Source organism: Lichenostomus cassidix, chromosome 6 (assembly GCF_008360975.1).
Source record: "Lichenostomus cassidix isolate B80296 chromosome 6, HeHo_3.0, whole genome shotgun sequence".
Taxonomy (NCBI): Eukaryota; Metazoa; Chordata; class Aves; order Passeriformes; family Meliphagidae; genus Lichenostomus; species Lichenostomus cassidix.
Genome location: NC_139487.1, coordinates 7,010,076 through 7,029,070, shown reverse-complemented (window position 1 = coordinate 7,029,070; position 18,995 = coordinate 7,010,076). Strand labels below are relative to the sequence as shown.

At 37.6% G+C, this 18,995-nt stretch overlaps 1 protein-coding gene across 2 annotated transcripts in view; it reads left to right on the top strand.

Annotated features, from left to right (window-relative positions):
* ATRNL1 (attractin like 1) overlaps positions 1-18,995 on the top strand; it is a 431,564-nt gene that overhangs the window by 367,812 nt on the left and 44,757 nt on the right. For both annotated transcript variants that reach the window (XM_085064762.1, XM_085064761.1), the window contains one exon: positions 12,995-13,109. In XM_085064762.1, the coding sequence (XP_084920888.1) occupies positions 12,995-13,109 (115 nt within the window). The remainder of the gene's footprint in view (positions 1-12,994; positions 13,110-18,995) is intronic.

Genomic DNA, 18,995 nt, shown 5'->3' with positions numbered 1-18,995 from the left:
TCTATTCTTGCTTCTTGCAGCTATGGAATACACAACTCCTGGTGCTGCTAGAGCACCTGACACCTCCTGGGAGCAACAGACACCTGCAATTTTCAAAGCTTTTTCATAATAACAATGACTCAATTAGAGAGAATCCAGTGATGTGCAATCTAGACCCTGAGTCACTTGTCTTTTTCCAATTACTTTCTGTATACTGTGAGAAGTCAAATATTTACAGCAGAGCTGGGAGGTGGCAGGAGGTTTTTACCAGCCTTTGCTACCTCCCAGCAAATGCCTGAGCCCTGTTATTGAGCAAGGGTTTGTTTACAGATGCTTAATTAGGGACCTAACTGAATCTTTTAGAAGGACAGATGCAAGTTGATTAACATCTATATCATCTACATGAGTAGCCTTTAATAAGAAGCTCTTACAAGAAAAAATAGTGATATATCCAATTAAAATCTTCAGTTTGCTCAGCAGTTCACAGAAAATTAGGGAACTCTAATGAATGAAACAAGGCAAAGTGAGGAAAATTATAACTATACAAAGAGGTCTTTCATGTGAACATTAAAAAAATGTTTTAAATATACAAAGAATATATTAAAATAAGGCTCAATAATACAAAGATTGAATGGGTGAAACATTAATGATTCAAATTAAGTCTGTCATTATGTATATGCTGAGATACTTCTCATAACTGAAGATTACCCAAAGATAATTTTTTTTCTTAAATGAAGAAAAATATTCATCTACATTTTAAATTGCATTACTTATGGTAAATTCACAGAAGTTTGAATAAGGACAAAACCAATTGGAATGTGAAGGGCAACGATTGCTTGAGCAAAGAGTGTTAGCTGATAAACAGACCAAAAAAGATAGTGTTTGGAATTGCAAATTTCCACACTAGGTGATTCTGCAAAAACAAGGACTTCACAACAATCAGAACTGGAAGTCATCCAGAAATGTCATAGCAGAAAATCAGGGACAAGGAAACTGGAGAGAGTAGAAACCATTCTGGGAATTTATGATCAAAGAGAACTAAAAGACATCTCTTAAATTCTTAAATATATTGATGGCTCTAGAACCTCTTAGTGCAACTCATTTCAATAGACATTTGGGGAATTATGAGAAATTGCCCTGTCTGGGACTGAGGAGGTTTTCAAGAAGATTTCTTTTTCAAGGTCTTTGACGTAGCTTTTCTTATGCTTAGATTTTTGCTCCAACATAATGTTCCAGAGACTTCTGATAGCACAATAAGAAATTACCTTTTTTGTGTCTGTAGCCTACCTGCCTGTATGTGCAATTGCAAATGTTTGGGGAAAGTCACCTTCAGTCAGTGTGACTTTCAATGGAGCTTACTCAATTGAGCTGGGAAGTAGGAGGCAGCTGGATTTCTTGCATGGCTGCTGTGATCCCTTGAGTGCTTCTGTCCAGAGGATTTGGCTTTGGCCACCTTAGGCCCAGCCATCCATAGCTCCTCCTGCATGGAGAAAGCACAACCTACTTCAGACACAGGAAATCTATTAAGAAGGCTGCCAGTGAGAAGACCTCTTGTATGTTCCCTGGACCCTTAGCCTTCCTGTAGCCACAGTATTTACCTGCAGCACTTCCCTCTTTGGACATTGGGCCACCAGGACATGTGCCATGACTTTATTGCATTCTCTGCATTCAGTCCCACACAATCACTCCCAAATTGTAGCTCTATCTTCATAAAACATGCCTGCTTTGTCTGTGACCTTTTTCCAGAATATCTCATGCAACACATTCCTCATGCTTTATAAATATTTTTAATTTTGTTATTATCTTCTGCACACCATTGCAAGAGAGCAAATCACCACAACTAAAGCTCTTTAACTGGCTCTTTAGTTGTGCTCTTTTGCTTAATGCTTTCCTGCTCTGGTGGTATTGTGTGTTATAATAGATGCCAGTGGCACACACAGTCCCATACTTCTGTATATTCTTATGGAAATCTAATTGTGCTCTGATTGCATATCTGTATTTTAGAACAGATTTGTTTTACAATAATGAAAGGTAGGAATCCTTAATGTTACCTGAGTCAAGGCCAAGATTTAAATTAAATTGTAAGTCCGGGATGGAACTGGTATTAGGGGAAAAATGTAATTGTCCCACATCTCAAAGATAACTGAGAAGTTTCTGAAAGATTGGGGCAAAATTGTCCTATTTGAAAAGAAAGACAATATAAAAAGTTAAAGGAGACTATGAGCACGTGACACAAACTGAGAGTGAAAATGGCTTTGGAATTTTAATTGTAATAATCAGAAGCTGTAGCCATACCTGTCTTGAACATAACTATATTTTGAAATATTAGTTTCAAATTTTATCCTTTATAAGGACTTCTCTTTAAAAGGAAACAGAAAGGCCTCAGACAAAGAATATTCAGTGTCCACATGGTACATTCATTCTGTAATAAAATTCCTTCTAATTTCCTTGCATAGCCTTAAATACATCTTTCCTTTCCATGTGGTCTAAGAAGCCAGCTGCCACTTCTTAACCTCAGTTTGAAGTTTGCCTTGTCAGTGGGAGTTGAGCTGTAGCAAGAGGGAGAGTTGATTAAAATACCAAGCACAGGTAGGGGCTTCACTTGCCTCTTCCTATGGTGCTTCCAGGTCACCCAGCAGGGCCAGCTGTGCCCTGGGGATGCACTCAGGGCCAGGGATCTGCTCTCCTGAAGCCCCACTGTCTTCACTGGAGCTGGCATCCAGATTTTCACTCCCCTAGCACAAAGATTTCCAAAGAGAGCAGCAAGTCAGAAGCTTGTGGTTGTGACAGGACAGGCCACTGAGAGATGCTTTCTGGGTGACGCACAGGCTTCACGACGTCTGCTAAGAATGAAGAATGGTTTAATTGCTAAAGAGGCTGGGGCTGGCATTTAGTAACCACTGCTGGTTTTGTGCTGCTGATCTAACCACAGGAATTAGCAGTGGGTTCCTGTTTTTCGCTGCTGCTGAACAGGGAAACGCTGATTTGAGTGGCTGCCCGCAGGAGGGGGGAAATGAAAGAGACAGGAGTTTAGTGCTGAATGAGTACAGTGTGTGTCATTTTATGGATGGCTGGTACTGTGATACAGTCTCTTCTAAGACCTACAGAAACCCCATCTTGTGGTTACTATTGAAAGCAAATAACCAGAAAGAAAACGTACGCAGTTGAAAACTTGCCGTGGGATGCAGCCTTAATGCAGAGCACTGTAGTTACAGCCCAGAGTAATAAAGAAGTGTTTGTTTGGAATATTTTACAAAGCTTGGTTTCTATAGTAACAATCATCACGAATACTTTCAGCTTCAGAAATAACATCTGCCTGGTGACTGATCTCAAATCTCAACCCTTGCTGAAGTAAATAAGATCCTGCTCCTTCTGCTTATTGCTAGTAGTATTTGATGCAGGGCATTTATTTCCATAGGACTGGGGAAGGTGTTGGGAGGGGTGGGAAAAGGGAGGAGGAATCAGAAAATAATGGTAAAATGTGTTGTTTGCCACTTTAGTCACTGCTAAAATAAATCGGAGTTTACACACAGACCAAAAGTAAACGTGTTGTACCATTCTGTTGACTCATCTACAGGACAAACATTATTCTGCTGTAGTCTTGTCAGTGGTTTAAACTTTATACATAAAATTAGGGGAAGAGAAATCGTTTGGTTAGATATGAAAAATATATGGATAGAGTACAAATCTTCATGGAATGTAAGGCTTTGAAGGAAACTCCAATGAAAAGTTCACAAATCTGTGAATTTTCAAGGAAACTCTTTCAAAAAGGTGGTCAATGTGCTATAAAAGTGGTATTTCTTTTGAAGAAAAGATGTTAAAATCATCATCACTGCTGCTAAATTTTGCAATGTAAAATTTGAAGTGAGAACATTTGCTGAATCAAAATAACAAATACTTTCATGCAATAGGTTTGGATTATAGAGTTCAATGTGTATCACAATTTTTGTTGGTGGTGACTGAGTACCACCTTATTGAAGAGAATAACAAAAATATTACATAATTAGAAGTTCTGCTGTGCCATTGGAAGTGTGTGGAACAGAAGTGTGAGTTGAGCTGGGCTTTATTTCCATAGCACTCATTTTCCATAGCACTCATTTGGCAATGCTCAAGAGCCTAAGCAAGCTTGGAATATGGTACCAAACAAAAAAACCCCAAAACCACACTTACTTTCCATTTAAATGGTGTTCAGCAAATACTTTATATTATAGATCTATACTGGCTTAGTAAAAATGATACAGCTTTTGTAATATTTTAAAGGAGCAGTCTTTTTTCTTTTTTTTTGTAGTAAAAGATCTGTCTCTTTAAAAAAAAAAGTATTCCATCCGATATGTTGAGCTAACATGAATAACAAGAATAAATAGTTTCATTCATGCAAGTAATCGTGTTTGCTTTAATGCAAAGTTTCTCCAAGCACTAATTCTCATGTGTCTAATTATTTGTCAGATTAGATCCTGTAACTTCCATTTTTTGGGTGCATTTTCATTGATGTTCTGAATATGAGCGCTGTAAGTGCTAACAGTCTTGATGGGGAGCATCTTAGAAAGCAACATTAAGTGATAATGCTTGAGTTTATTTGCAGGATTTTTCAAGGACACTATTAAGAAATGAATAATATTGTGTCAGATTTGCAGCTGGCGTAAATCAAAATAGTTCTGCTGCTACTCGAGTGCCATGCTGATTTAAGCAGCTGATATTTAGGATTTGAATTAATTCATAAGATTCGAGTGGAAAACTACTCAATTATGCTTTCAAATTGGTGAATGGGCAGGGTGGGTGATGGAGGTCCTCGAGAGAGGAAAGTGAGACACACATCTTGCAACACCTCAGACAAGGTCTGGTTTGTGCTTTCACACTGCTGCCAGCCTGCCCTGTCCCTTTCCCCCTGTTGGCAGCAACCACTGCCAGAACAGTTTAACACACACTGCTGCCACCACCACAGAGCACAGCAGACCACCTCCCTTCTGCTGCCATCTCATACCTTTTCCCAGGCTAACAGAAATCTTTTATTTCTTGTTGCTCTTGGTGCTGCTGGAGCAGCTATGATCAGATCCACCATGTCCAGTCATTGGGATGAAAACAATATAGATAGACTTGCAAACCTTCAGTAGGGATCATTTGTTGCAGAATGGTTTTGGCTCTGGTGTACACACTTTACAGCTGTCCTTGGGCCATGGCAAGGACGATGAAAATAAAAGCTAAGTCATGCTTTCAGACATTGGGTTCGTGTCCTCCCTGCATTCCGTAGTCTGTGATCTGTGTAAGTTGTCATGATAGAAAGTAATTTGTTATTCTGGTGCCATTAACATTTTTTTTCCCTGCGTTAAGAATATTGCCAAGTTTGCACTTTAATCCCTTCTGCTGACAGCTAGTTTTCACAATGTCTTGATTTAGTTCTCTTTTTTATTATTACAATTCCAGGTAGAAATGTTTTAATTTATCATTCACTAGGCATCCTGCGTGTGGCCAGGAGGTTAAAAAAGAACTTGAAAAGGCATTGCTGAGGAAAAGTTCACTAACACTGTATTTTGGATGACATACAGGGTACTGTATTTTCTTTCCAATTTTTGCAAGAAATGCAAAATACAGCAGAATCCTTTCAGGACACTTGCCTTTCCTAACCCTCACGTCTGGCATGGATCTCCTAAATGATGATCAAACCTTACCTTTTATGACTCTAGGGTGCTGCAGAGCTACAGGAATAAGATCTCTGCAGTCACAAAAGGTAACTGTTAGTCAGAACTTCTGTCTGAGTTTCATTGTCACAATGACAGATTGAAACTTTATGATCCACCCTGAGCAAAGGACAGCCCTTCTGGGCTCCTCATGGACATTTCAAAAGCCTGCAGCTGGCTCAGTTTGCTTCTTCCCAATGAAAGCACTGTGCTCATGCTTAGCCCTGCCTATTACCACAGCCACACTGTCAGCCTGCAAGTGAGGAAGAATTCAAACTGTGCCTTGTGCTTTATCTTTCCCAACCCTGGAAAGTCAGTAGTGGCTCTGGGGGAACTAATGTCCTCTTCTGCTTGCAGTCTGGGGTAAAGTTAACCCATTGTGATATATGGCAGTGACTCTCTGGTCTGCAGTGATCTGCCCAAGCTCAAACAGTGATGGACTGCCAGTCATTCGTCCCCAGGGAAATTAGAGTTTTCATAGATGAGTCTTTAAGCTTGAATTGTAAAGGAATAATAGAATTCTCTGCTTCTCATTTCTGGTCCTTGGAGATCTAGCAGCTATGCCCATCTGGGAAACAAATGCCCATTAGCATCACTTCAGTGCACAGCACCACTCTGACTTACAGGATGGCAGTCAGAAGAATTTACAGGAAGGTACCTGGGGATACACAATGCCTGGTATATGCCACAGACACAGAGTCTCAGGTGCTTTTCCCAACAGGATCCACCTAGATGCTGCCAAGATAAATTTCTTTTTGCAAACTGGACGCTGGCACTGCCAGCCTTTAATCAGACTCATACAGCTTAATAGGGGAATATTCTGGAAGCTCTAGGGGATATCTCTGGCAGTAATCCAGTACAACTACTGCATACACCATCCTCTCTAAGTTACGTTCAATATTTTCCATATTAACCTGAAATTACCCTCATTAGTGGGCAAGATTTAATAGTATAGCAAAACCAAGTTCATTTAACAGGACGAAGACATGGGAAATTGCATACATGGTCACACAGATAAAGAAATGCAATGTTCCTTGCAGCCATGTGATGTTTTAACTTCAATGTCTTGTGCTCTGTTCAATAACTCGTGAAAATCAAGAAAATTCCAGGATTGTGTACACTGATGTCACAGTTCAGGAAAAGCAACTTCTAGGCAGTAGAATAAAAGCTGAATAGGAAACCTGACAAGGAGTTCTTTCTGGGAACCCCATTGAAAATAAATGCTTCTGCAGGTGATTCACATAGCTTTGTCTTAATAAATCAGTTTTAATCAGAATGCCAGTTCATAACTCTCTTGCTAATGAAATGCTACATGATATAGTATTAGATTTTGAAATAAAGTCCCTTACTAGATTAACTGAGAGTAACTTTGTGGCAAATAAACGTAGTTCTTATAATAAAAATATGACTCTTCTGAGCATAAACTCTTTAAGAGTAATATATAAATTTAACATCAGCACAGAGCTAACAACCATATTCTACTCAGAAAAGACTGCAAGAAAGAATGCAGTCTATCATTGCTAGAGCTGAGATAGAGAAGCAAGACAATAAGTCGAAGGATAACAATGCAGCTTGTACACTGAGGCCATAATCACAGCTTGGTAATCATAATGTATTCTATTTATTGTTCATTTCCCCGGTTTTTCTTATGGAAAATAATGTTCCAGTATAGTCTGAGATTTCCATTTCTATTTTGAAACAAGGAAATTAATGATTTGTGTTCTGCAAAAACAGTGGGGCAGAATTACAATGGAAAGATAATTTGCTGTTTAAAAAAGTAATAAGAAATGTTAGTGTAATTTTGGTCGGGTTGCATTTAATTATCAATAAACTCATTGATCTCAGCTTCGTTAGACATGATAGAAGTTTTCAGGGAAAACTACTTCATTCTGAAGGGCAAGTAGAATTGGTAGTCTTCTCAGAAAATTGGTGCAGACGTGGTCCCAGAAGGAAGGCAATTACCTAAAGTCACTTCCAGTGTAGGTAGAAGAATTATGAGATACACCAAAAAGTTCACCAGCTTTTTTGCTGCTGTAGGTAATGTGGTTATGTTCCTCCCATAGGTTAGTGGGACCTCATCAGCCAAAACTAGAAATCACTTAGAAATCCTCAGGCAAAAGAAGGTGCAGTGCAGAAACTCAAAGTGCTGAGCTCACTCAGGCTCTGGGCCATTCTTGCAGGTTTAAATGAGGTGAAGCCTTCCACTCACTAATTGCAAGAGAGGAACTTTATGTGATGTATGAAATGGAAATCTTCAGGAGATGCTCAGAATTTCTGTAAAACCCTGGAGTCATATGAAGAACTGGTGTTTCCTCTGCCAGCCACAAGCAATGTTCAGCATCCCAGCCTTGTTTATTTATTCTGTCTCAGTGTTTCCTGGAGTGTATTTCTCCTGGCACACAAATGATGTTTTGTGAAAGCTTTGTTTTTTTTTTTTTCTCTTGTGTTGCACTATCATTAAGACTCATTACCCAGTGAATACATCTGTGGAGAAAATTGTCAAAACTTGTGGGTGGGTGGGAAGCTCAAGCTCAAAAGTATGTTAATGAGTGTTAGTTCATTAGTTCACCCAACACTTAGAATAGGAATGTGGTGTAGCACTGATAGTCTACAAAACCAGCAGTGCTGATAGAGGCTTTGTTTCTGGCTAAGGCTTTGCCTGAATTTCTGGAAGTGTCATGTTCTCCTTAGGGCAGCAGCAGGTGCTGTGGAAGTGGTGGGATTTCACTGGGAGGAGCAGATTGTGCTTTTTCGTTCCTCTGACCTTACTGCTAGGTTTGATTCTCTTGGAAAATGACCATGGAAAAAATCAGATGGGGAAGGATGGAGGTTGCTTACAGGTGGGAGTCTGCCATCTCCTTCTCCTGGCAGAATAGCTGTGCAAGGCACGTTTCAAGTTTCTTCAGGAAAATGGCCAAAAAAAGCCCCAACCAAATGACATCAGTAGAATTCTGTGAACTTGAGAGGGTGCATTTTCTCTTCTTCCTTAGCACTGCTGAGAAGTCTGCTGTTTTAAGAGGAAGTGGCCACAATTGCATTGTAAAAACCTAATTTGATAAGGATGTTTTGGGAGCAGCTACCTAGATCAAGCTCTACATCCAGGGCAGCTGCAGGAATGCCAGTGAGTCCTGAGTGGGCATAGAGACCAAAATGTGCCTGGCAGGTAGAGAAGGCCTTCAGCTCTTGGGAAATTTTTAATACTAATAGTAAGATTACCAGGGTTTTGAGGGTTTTGAATTTGCATGTAGGCATCTGAATTTGACCAAAATCCAACTTAGGTACTCAAGTGCATTTTGGAATCTGAGACTTGTGTATTGCAAATAAATCAAGTAACTCAGAAAATAGCCAAAGAATGTAGGAAAAGCACCTGAAGCTGAGAGCAAATGAAGATGTGAATACTTGTAATATAAGAGTCTGAATTTTGTGTTTCCTGCTTTTCTACACCTCTTACTTCTTTGGAGGACACAGGCTTTTTCAAAACTTTTTTCCCCCTCTGAAGTCTTGCACATTAAAACTCAAAAAAAGTGCTGTTTACATTCTGAATCTAATGCTAATCCTGTTGCAACAACAGATTTGTTTATTTGCCAAGTCATCTAGCTTAGTTTATGTGGAATTCACCAGATTAATTCTGTTTTAATAATGTGATTAAAAGCTACGTTTAAAAGGACATAATTTATTAATACAACAAAAAAGTATAATTCGAGTTGTTTTTTAAGAAGAACTGAAGTTTTATTTATAATGAATTCTTGTAAGTACTTCTAAGACCATTTTAGTTAGGAAACATTACAGTGATTAATGCATAGCTGTTTGCATTTTAATACTTGATTTATATATCAGATCTGTATTTGTGCACACTGTCAAACTTTATTCTGTTCTTGTCAAAATACTTATTGCTTCTGACAGGTGTAACATGCTCACATTAATCCTTAATTCCTTGATTCAATTTTCTAATTGCTTTTTTGGCATGAGTTTGGAGCCATTTAGTCTTATGTGAACTATTTGTCTTATGGTATAATAATGCACTTTTAAATATTGGATGCACCTAAATTAGAACGTTGAAGAAAATATATAGAGGGATATTACTTAGTACTGAAAATCAAAAGTTTTATAGCACTTCTGAGAGGCACCACTTCTTGGAATACAGACAGAACCAAAACACTTTATACTTTTCATCTTCCCGTCTTCACAGTATTAAATATTTCCATAGATACAAATTGATGCTGAAGTTTCAGTGCATTTTGCCCAAGGAGATGCTGAACACCTGGAGCAGCTCCATGACCATCCCCAGTCATTGTTGTCCTGCTCTTCTCACCTCTTCAAACCACTGCTCTGTGCTGCCCATCCCACCCGCCAAGGGTGACAGAATGCACTTCCCACCTTCTTCAGTGCAAGATTTGTAGGGGTTTTGGATACTTACATAAATATTCCCCCCTGTGCTGTTGCTTCCTGTCATAAAGCATGAGTATGGCGTACACTGTCATGTTGTTTTTCTGCCTGTAATGATTATATTACCATTATATATATATATATATATATATAAGCTCAGTATTTCCTCATAAACTCACCCAGGCAGCTGAACTTTGGCTAGGTCTTGTTAGGACTTTCAGAAAAAGATTAGGAGCATGTAGAACCTCTTCTCTAATAAAACTCTAGGAACCTGTGAAGATGACTCCTGATACTTACTTTCTGTGAATAAATGCAGGACTACACACTTAAACTGTAGATAAACCCCCCTCTTTTATTTTTTTAATTGCCTATTTTAATCCCTACCCTCTCCAAATGTTTCTTCTTTCTGTAACCCTGGGTTACTTTTGTTCTCTCCCTATCAATAATAATATATGTTCTTTTATCAATAATAATATATGTTCTTTTATTCCTTCATAGTTTTATTCCACTTTCTTTTTCACCTTCCCAACTGACCTATCCTTTTCTGTCACAGTCTGTGTAAAAGAGGGACTGTAGGAGTAAAAGTTTATTTTAAAAGTGTTTGTTTATTATGTCGTCCACTGATAATTTTTTTTTTAATCTGTAATTGTCATTTGAGCTTTTTTGCAAAAAATGTAAGTCACTTTCTGTACAAGGGGAAAAAAACCAGATAATTCTAGCAAGTAAATCATGGTAGCTTATTGCTTTGGGCAAACAAACTTGTGCCTTATCTCTTCCAAAAAACCCGTGGAAAATGCATGATAAATGGCACATTTCAGAGAACATGTTATGTCACTGTGAAATAACTTTGATTCATGATTATGTATTTATCTTTAAACAACTGACAAACCTTAGGGTATCTAAATTATTATCATTTGCTCTATGCTACTGTGTTATTTTGCTAGGGAACCTGAATGATGTGAGGTGAGATAAGACATCTGCTTTTGCAGTCATAATTTTTCTATAAAGAATAAATAAGCACAAAGTTCCTCCTGTATCTTATTTGTGGATGAAGTCCTTTGAAAAAAAATATTTATCAGAAATCATTTCCTCCAATTGTATTTTGAAGAGCATTAGTATAAACTTCAAACAGAGAAGGACAGGGCCTGTTGACCAAAGAGTTTATATTACACAGCAAAAGAAAATACCATCATGTGGATTTGTAATAAAGTAATCACCGAATTAAAAGTCATAATGATAATTTCGTTACTTTCAGTTGTGCATTTGCATAAAGTCTCTTCTGAATTACATTTTTAAATGAAGATTTATTTTTTTTTCTCTCTGCCTTTTCAAATAGTTGTTTGATTTGTTGTTGTGACAAGTCAGGAAAGATGACTGAAATGCTCCATTACTTACATTGGTAATAACCGGTTGAAGCTTTTGGGGTTTTAGTTTTCTGTTTCATCATTTGGTAAAGGTTTTGGTGAATGTAAGTTGTCATTCCCTATGTCATGGCGATTTTTAAATAGATGTCATTCTTTACCCAAGTTCCTTAATGCTGTCACTTTCAATGAATCTACAGAAAATGCCTTTTAAATATGACTATTAAATTTTAAAAAAAAGTATATTTATCTGTTGTTCGATTTATTGCTATATTCTGTTTCCTTATCTTCACTGAGCAGTAATAAATGTTGGTTACTTGGAGGTAGAAAAATAGAAAATGATAATTGCTTTACATGATGGAAATGCCTTTGTTTTCCTTATATCTAGTGCTTTGCAGCGTATTTAACTTGGCTAAAATATCATTTTTTTCTCAGAATACTTGAATCAGTTGACATTTATGTATACATTGCATTTTGTATGTAAATAGAAAGTTTTCTGGCTTTGAATTTCGAATCAAAACGTTGCACTCATATTTTGCCTTGGAACATGACAGACATTTAAAAAATTTACAAATAAAAAAAGAAAGAAATGCGTATGCTGATTTTGACCTAATGTTTCTAGAAATATCTTTAGTGCTTGACTAAATGTTGAAGCTCTCAAAAGTGAAATGCCTATCTCTTAGTAAACACAAAATTTGGAAACATGGAAATGCAGAAACATTGTAAATTTTCATCTTAGAAACTTCTTATTCTATGGCTTTGTAGACTGCTTTGCTTTTTTTCCCAGCTCCTGCTGTCCTTGGTAAATTGAGAACAATACAGCAGCAGCCATTCAGTTGAAGGCTAACTGCTAATTAAATGATGTATTAATGAGTTAATGAGAGTTGGGTAACAGCACAAACCCCCTGCCATCAAAACCACTGCTATCATAGCTTTGTATAAGATAAAGTAAGGTCATAATCACACAGGCAGCATTTTCACAGAGTTTCTAAGTACATGTCAATATAGTAGCACTGCACCTATTTTTTTTCCATGTGCAAAACAAATCAGGAAGGTCTTGCCTTGAATAAATCATTTGCTTAGCAGGACAAGGAGAGAAGGCAGAATTCCTGGTCTGGGGGTCTCAAGAGGGATTTGCTACCTCTGGCTATTGGTAGATAATATGGATTTGCTCTCATTTTATAGTTTTGGCATTAGGCAGGCCAGGCAATGGATACTGTTGAAACACAGTTCTTTCACATTTTTAATACAATAGAAGTTGTGCTTCTCTCAGATACCAATATGCATATCAAAAGGTTTTGCTGTTTTCTAAGCTCTCATTTGATGTTACTACATTTAGCAAGCTATAAAATTCAGTAAAATTTTGTTGTCTTTCTGATCTTTTAGTTTATTTATTTGTTTGGTTAGATGTGCAGCATGGGCTATCAGAGCCCATGTTTAAGTCAATTAACACTGGTTAGGACAATCTGTTTGAATGCAAAGAAATAGTTAGGAAAAATATCTCCCCACCCTTACAGTGTGCATTAAAATAAACTAAAGAAGTGAAAATGGAATGGAAATCTCAGAGGCTAACATGGATTCTTCCTCTTCCAGGGTGCTCCTAAGCCGATTGCCATTGAGCCGTGCTCAGGAAACAGAGCTGCTGTCCTGACTGTGTTCTTGTGTTTGCCCAGGGGAGCCTCAGGAGTTCCACCACCTGGGCAGTCAGGTAAGGCTGCTCTGCTGGTTCTTGTGTCTTTCTCCTTCTACACACCCTGCCTGGGCAAAGTCAGCCTCACAGATCCAAAATTAAAGCACAGCAGGTGGATACAAGGAGCTGCTCGGTCAAGCTGATGTTAAGTTTCGCCCTAATGTTTAATTTTTCCTGGGAATTTGGTGTTGTAGCCAAATGAAAAGCACAGTGATTAAGCCAGCCACGTCTCATTAGGACTTCTTGAAGCAACACCTGTGCATGTCAGTGAGCTCCAGCATTGTCTTGCAGGGAAAATAATTTCATATGCAGGCACTTCCATGGTTTCAGTTCAAGCTGCTGTAAATGAGGCTGTACAGGGAATACCAGTGAGTATTTTCACCTCAGGCTAAAATTTAGTGCAGTCTAGTTTGCAGCATAAATCCCAACACTTTGCTGTCTGGGACTCAATTAAAATACTAGTATTTCCCAGAATGCCTGTCAGATAAAACCTGGAATTGTGTGAGTGAATGCTTCTGGAGGGAGGTGTTCACTTTGGAAGTGATCCCAGCTCATTTCAAAGTACCACTTGCATTATCTGGAAGCACTTCTTGTGGTAATCTACCTTCTATGCTGGACCATTGCACAAAAACATTCTCATAAAATGCTTCCTAAACAGGAGGTACCTACCACACCTTTAAAATCCTTTAAATAACTGCCTGCAATGGTATGGTACAAAAGAGCCACGACAAGAAAGTGAGGACAGAAATGTGACACTTCAGATCTGACCAGTTTACTCACTCAGAATTCACTGCCAAAACCACCACCTTTGTAAGGAATAGTAGACTGCATGGTGTGTGCCCAAAATGCAGGAATAAACCAGAAGATATGCTTCCAGGCTAACTTTTATCATTAAGAGCCAAAAAAGATATCCTTTTAACCTTCAAAAATCCATTTAAGAGATTAAAAAGTATTGAGTAATGATGAGGGCAAACTCAGTTGACTTATGTTGGAAATAAGCTCAGCTGGGTGTGCTTCTTTTGGCCTGATCACTATCTGTTATTTATTTGGGAGTTTTAGTTCATTTTTTGAGGGCGAGGGGTGTTATATTTCTTTCCCTCGGAGCTCTGAGATGAGGACTTAGTTCTCAAAATGCTGTTTATGGCTTGGAATATCCTTTTTGGAGGTGCTATGAAAATAAAAGTGTTACTGATGCTTTGTCAAATACATTTCCTGGAAGAAATATATAAATGTAAGTGCTCTGAAGAGAGCAATGAGAGAGGAAGGACGTGTAGCTTATTCCCTGTTCATGTTTTAAGGAAATGAAAAAGAAATGAAGGTGTTTATAGTCTTGCAACAAGAAAATCATTATGAAAGGAAATTAAAAGTAATTGTTGAAATTGAAGCTTTAAATGTTTTTGGAGGGGTGGTGGTTTTTTTGGGGGGGGTTTTTGGTTGTTTTCAAGTTTACCTGTGATGTGCATCTTGACAGTAAAAATGTATTCATTTAGTTTCTTCATAATCAACTTCTATTTACCATATGCAGGAGTTTTTTAAGTAATTGCTGATCTTTGCTGTGTGCAAAGCATGGAAGGAATCGGTTTTTTGAAACAGGACTTCTAGAACATGTCAGATGTGTCATTCTGCATGTTTCTCAACCTGTGAGAGAATGCACCTTCTTTTCAAACATGTTCTGTCCTATTCTGTTCTGTGCTCCCCTTGCTTTACCTTCCACCAGCTTTGTAGGCATACATTTGGAGTTATATTCCTCCATTTCCTATTGTGGTAACTGTCAGCCAGTTAGTGTTTAAAAAGATATAAACGTTTTAGTCCTACAACTTTCACTTTGTTCAGGGTCGAAAGCAAATAGGAATGCTTGAGCTGTCCAGCCATGCTGCTTCAACCACCAGAGTGTATTAGATTATGTGGCTATAATCATTTTTCCTGGTGCATAATGAGTTTTGGTACTCATGGATTGCCCTGTGTAGCCATGCCTAGGCCAGGCAGGAGCTGTTCTGCAGGTTGCTTGGCACACCTGTAGCTCTAATTCACTCCATTCCTGTCCTGCAGCACTGCCTGCTGCTTCTTCCCTGAGCTGCCTGGGAGCAGATGCTGTGGGCACTGCCAAGTTTTTGGGAATGATGTGGGAACTCTGGGCAGAACACTCGTTCACCGTGCAGTTGGTTTCCCTTATGATCTAACTTAGACAAAAACAGTTATATTGAGGTGGATCAAGTCGTGTGTTCAGCAATTATGTCTTGCCAAGTAATATCAGAATCCTCTATTACTTGCACACAGCCATTTTCCAGCTCGTTGGGATTCTTCTAGGATAAAACTGACAGTGTGTCAAGCATCTGTGTTTAAATGATGCATCAATGATGCTCTTTCCCAGTTCACAATGGGAGAGTGTGGGTTTCATTCCTTCAATACAAATGTCCCAAATATAATAAGGAAATGCCTGTATTTTTATTATCCTGCAGCACATTTTCTCCAAAACTGAAAAAGTGAATTCTTTACACAAATAACTAATCTATGCTCCACTGGAATTCTTAGTTTTATCAGTATTTGATTGAAAATGAGTTTTACTGAATTTGATTCCAAGTGAGTTTTACTTTTCTGAGTTTTACATTAACAAATATTTTGTGGAAAACGTCTCTGAATATAAAAAAAATGCCAACAAACCAACAAATAAACTGAAACCTAATGTAAAGGTTATTCTTCGTGCAACATATGTTCTATACTTCACCTTTATCAGCAGCTGGAAGAAAAGTTGAAGCTACAGATGGTGGGCTTTGGCCAAAGGCTATGCATGGCAAAAACTTCTCTGGGAGAGACCATATGTCCCAGAGGAGATCTGTGTGTTCTCTGCTTCCTGCAGAAAATACTCAGAGCTCCACAGACTTTCAACAACATTGTTTTAACTCTTAAGTGCTAATTCTATGAGTTAAACAGTTAAACTGCTGAAAATTAATCTGTGTTTTAAGATAGGTTTTATACAGATTGATCATGTAGATTCAGTTAAAATATTGATAAAAAAGAATTTATTTCAAAAAAAGAAACACTAGTTGTGATTCATGTTTTCAAAAGGGATTTTTCAATGAAGCAGCTGTTTGTAGAATTAAATATCCTGAAAATTGGGAAAGTCACAAAATGTTGCCATCATGGTAGGTTGAGTGTTTCACAGCACACCTTACATTTTCTTTTGGGTGTACACTAACAATTCAATTACACTTCTCAGAAGTAACATCTGTTTATGAATGAAAGAAATTAGAACCAAAGTATAAATTAGAATGATCAGTGAAAAACATTAAGTTAAATATCTCAATTTTGCATTGTCTGATAGAACATGTGCTTTCTTCATTCTTCAACTGTCCCATTCACTGCGTTGCACCTGTGTAATCAGATCAGAATTAGAGGGCTCAAAAAACCAGCAATTGTCTGTAGGATTCATGTGTGTATTAATACAAATGCATCTTGTAGTGCATATGTGACTTACAAGTTTTATGATAGACTGGAAGCTAGAGATCATCTTTTATTGCTGTAGTGTCTGACCCCATGCTTTAAATAGCTTAAACCTTTCTTAATATCAAAGCAGATCTAATCATGAGAGCAGCTGCAACCAGAACTCCAGAAAGAACTAAATTATACATCGCAAGGGGGATTGAACAAAACAAGTTAGACCAAAAAAAAAAATAGAGGATAATATATAACTTAATGCAGAAAAAGGTGCCTATGAATTATCAGCAGTGGAAGGCCCAAGAATAACTCCTTCAAGGTCTTCATACAGCTCTGGTGATATATTGGGCAATACAGAAAGAATAGCTTGGTAATGTGATAAATTCTGTTAAAAGAACTGTGACCATGTCATCATTACTACAAAAGCCAACTAAATCCCATGCTTTGAGGTATTGAGTTATTGTACAATAAGTTTATAAAACAATGTTTGCATCTTTCTTGGATAAGGCCACTTTGTGCTGTAAAGCAAAAAGAGAAATGGGAATATTAAAGCATTTCAAAATAATCCAGAATCAAGGGGTGTAATTTCTGAATTATTTACAGGTTATTTTACTTTCACACAGCAGCATTTTCCTATCTACCAAGAGGGTAAAAGTGATGAAGAAGGAGCTTCCCTCTTAAGGCAGTGAGCTGAATGGCCTCTGCAGCTGTGCACAAATGAGTCTCTATTAAACCTTAGTGGATCTCTAACACCTCAATGGCTCTGGCTGGGTGAGGTGAATCCAACTTAATCCATAAAATAACACTTGGAAATTAAATGGAAATTGAAATGGGAGACTGAGTGCAATATTCCGTTGTTACAAGTATAAATTGGGATGGCAGGCCTCTGAACTGAGCCATCTCAAAGTTCCTGTCTGATTTCCTTGACTCAAAACAGAATTCTGTGTAATTCTGGCTGTGCTAACTGTGGAGTTCAATGCTACTTAATCAGCAAGCTACAGTAGGATCACAGAATCAATAAAACTACCGTGCCATCTGCCTTCCCTGTCCTCACCATCATAATGAATAATGACTCATTAAGTGTTCTACAAGACAATTAGCTCTGGTTGAAAACAGTAACAAGGCTTTCTTGATTGTATTTATAATTTTCTCTGATTAAAATACAAAAACCCTAATGCATATCATAAGAGGCGCGTTAACATAAATACGAATTAACTAATAGTTTTTATAGAGTATTATATTTAATTATATTGCTCAATTTTTCTGACCCTTGGAAACAAAACCACAGATTATGGCTTTTCATTTGTAAAATGGGTTCATGTGTGTACCTATCTCAGTATGCAGTGAACTGGTTGGGGCATGTAATTCCCATGAATTTCTACCTGCCACAAACACATTCCTTGCTCAGTCCTTTAATTCTTGCAAAATAACCCAATAAAGTCAGTAGTGCTACAAGGATGATTGTAGATTTTCTGGTAGAAAAATATAAGTAAAAGATGTAGCAGAAAATACACTGTAATTAAGACACACAGAAGAGGGTTGAATCTGTGCTTTAGTGAAGAAAAAACTGTGAATACTGAAAGCTGGGAGAAGAAAAGTGAGGATAGACATAGAAATTGGAAGATATTCACAACTGGTTATTTAGCTTGCTAAACATCTAGAAAAGAAACCTAAAATTGATATTGCAAAAGCAAAAAGGAGCTCTGAAAAATGATAGAAGTCTGGATAAGACCAAACATAGTTCTGCATTCTGGTTTTTTTCCCAGCTGGCTTATCAGTCCCTACAAAGTAACATCCAACTTTTTATTTAAGCAAACATATTTTGGTGCATCATCCTGTTCTTTGTGCAGCAATCCACTTCTCTAGACTGAGTGTTGTCTCTCCTTCTTTGTAATTTTGGAGACAGAGTATTGGCTTATTTTCATTATTTGCTGTTTTATTGACATTGATTCACCAAAGTATATTTTATAGTGGCATGTAAACAGAGAAAACATTATTGAAAAGTTGAGTAAAACTAACCATCCAACACCCCTAGAAGAGACACCCTCCTTCATCACAAATAGCAAAATTTTTCAAGTAATGCAATATTGAAAAAAAAATCTCAATTCTGTTATTTCCTCGAAGTCCCAACATGCAGCTGGAAATGAGTCAAACTATGTATTACAGAAGAATAATGTGTTAAAATACTGAGGTGAGTCAGACTTTTATTTATTATGCAAAGGTATGCATTTGTATTCATTTAACTAGAAGCTCTACAGATAAGCTGGATTATTATAAAAGACTCAGTGAGGAATAGAAAATTTAGAGTTCCCTTTTACTGCTTACACTGTGAAGACTGGGTTTAATCTTCCTCTCTAACCTAAGGCACGACTGCAGCATTTTGTATAGAAATGTAATTTCAGTAATTGTGTTGAGGGATACTCCATATTAGTTACCAACATGATGCCAGTTAAATCCTAAAAAAAAAAA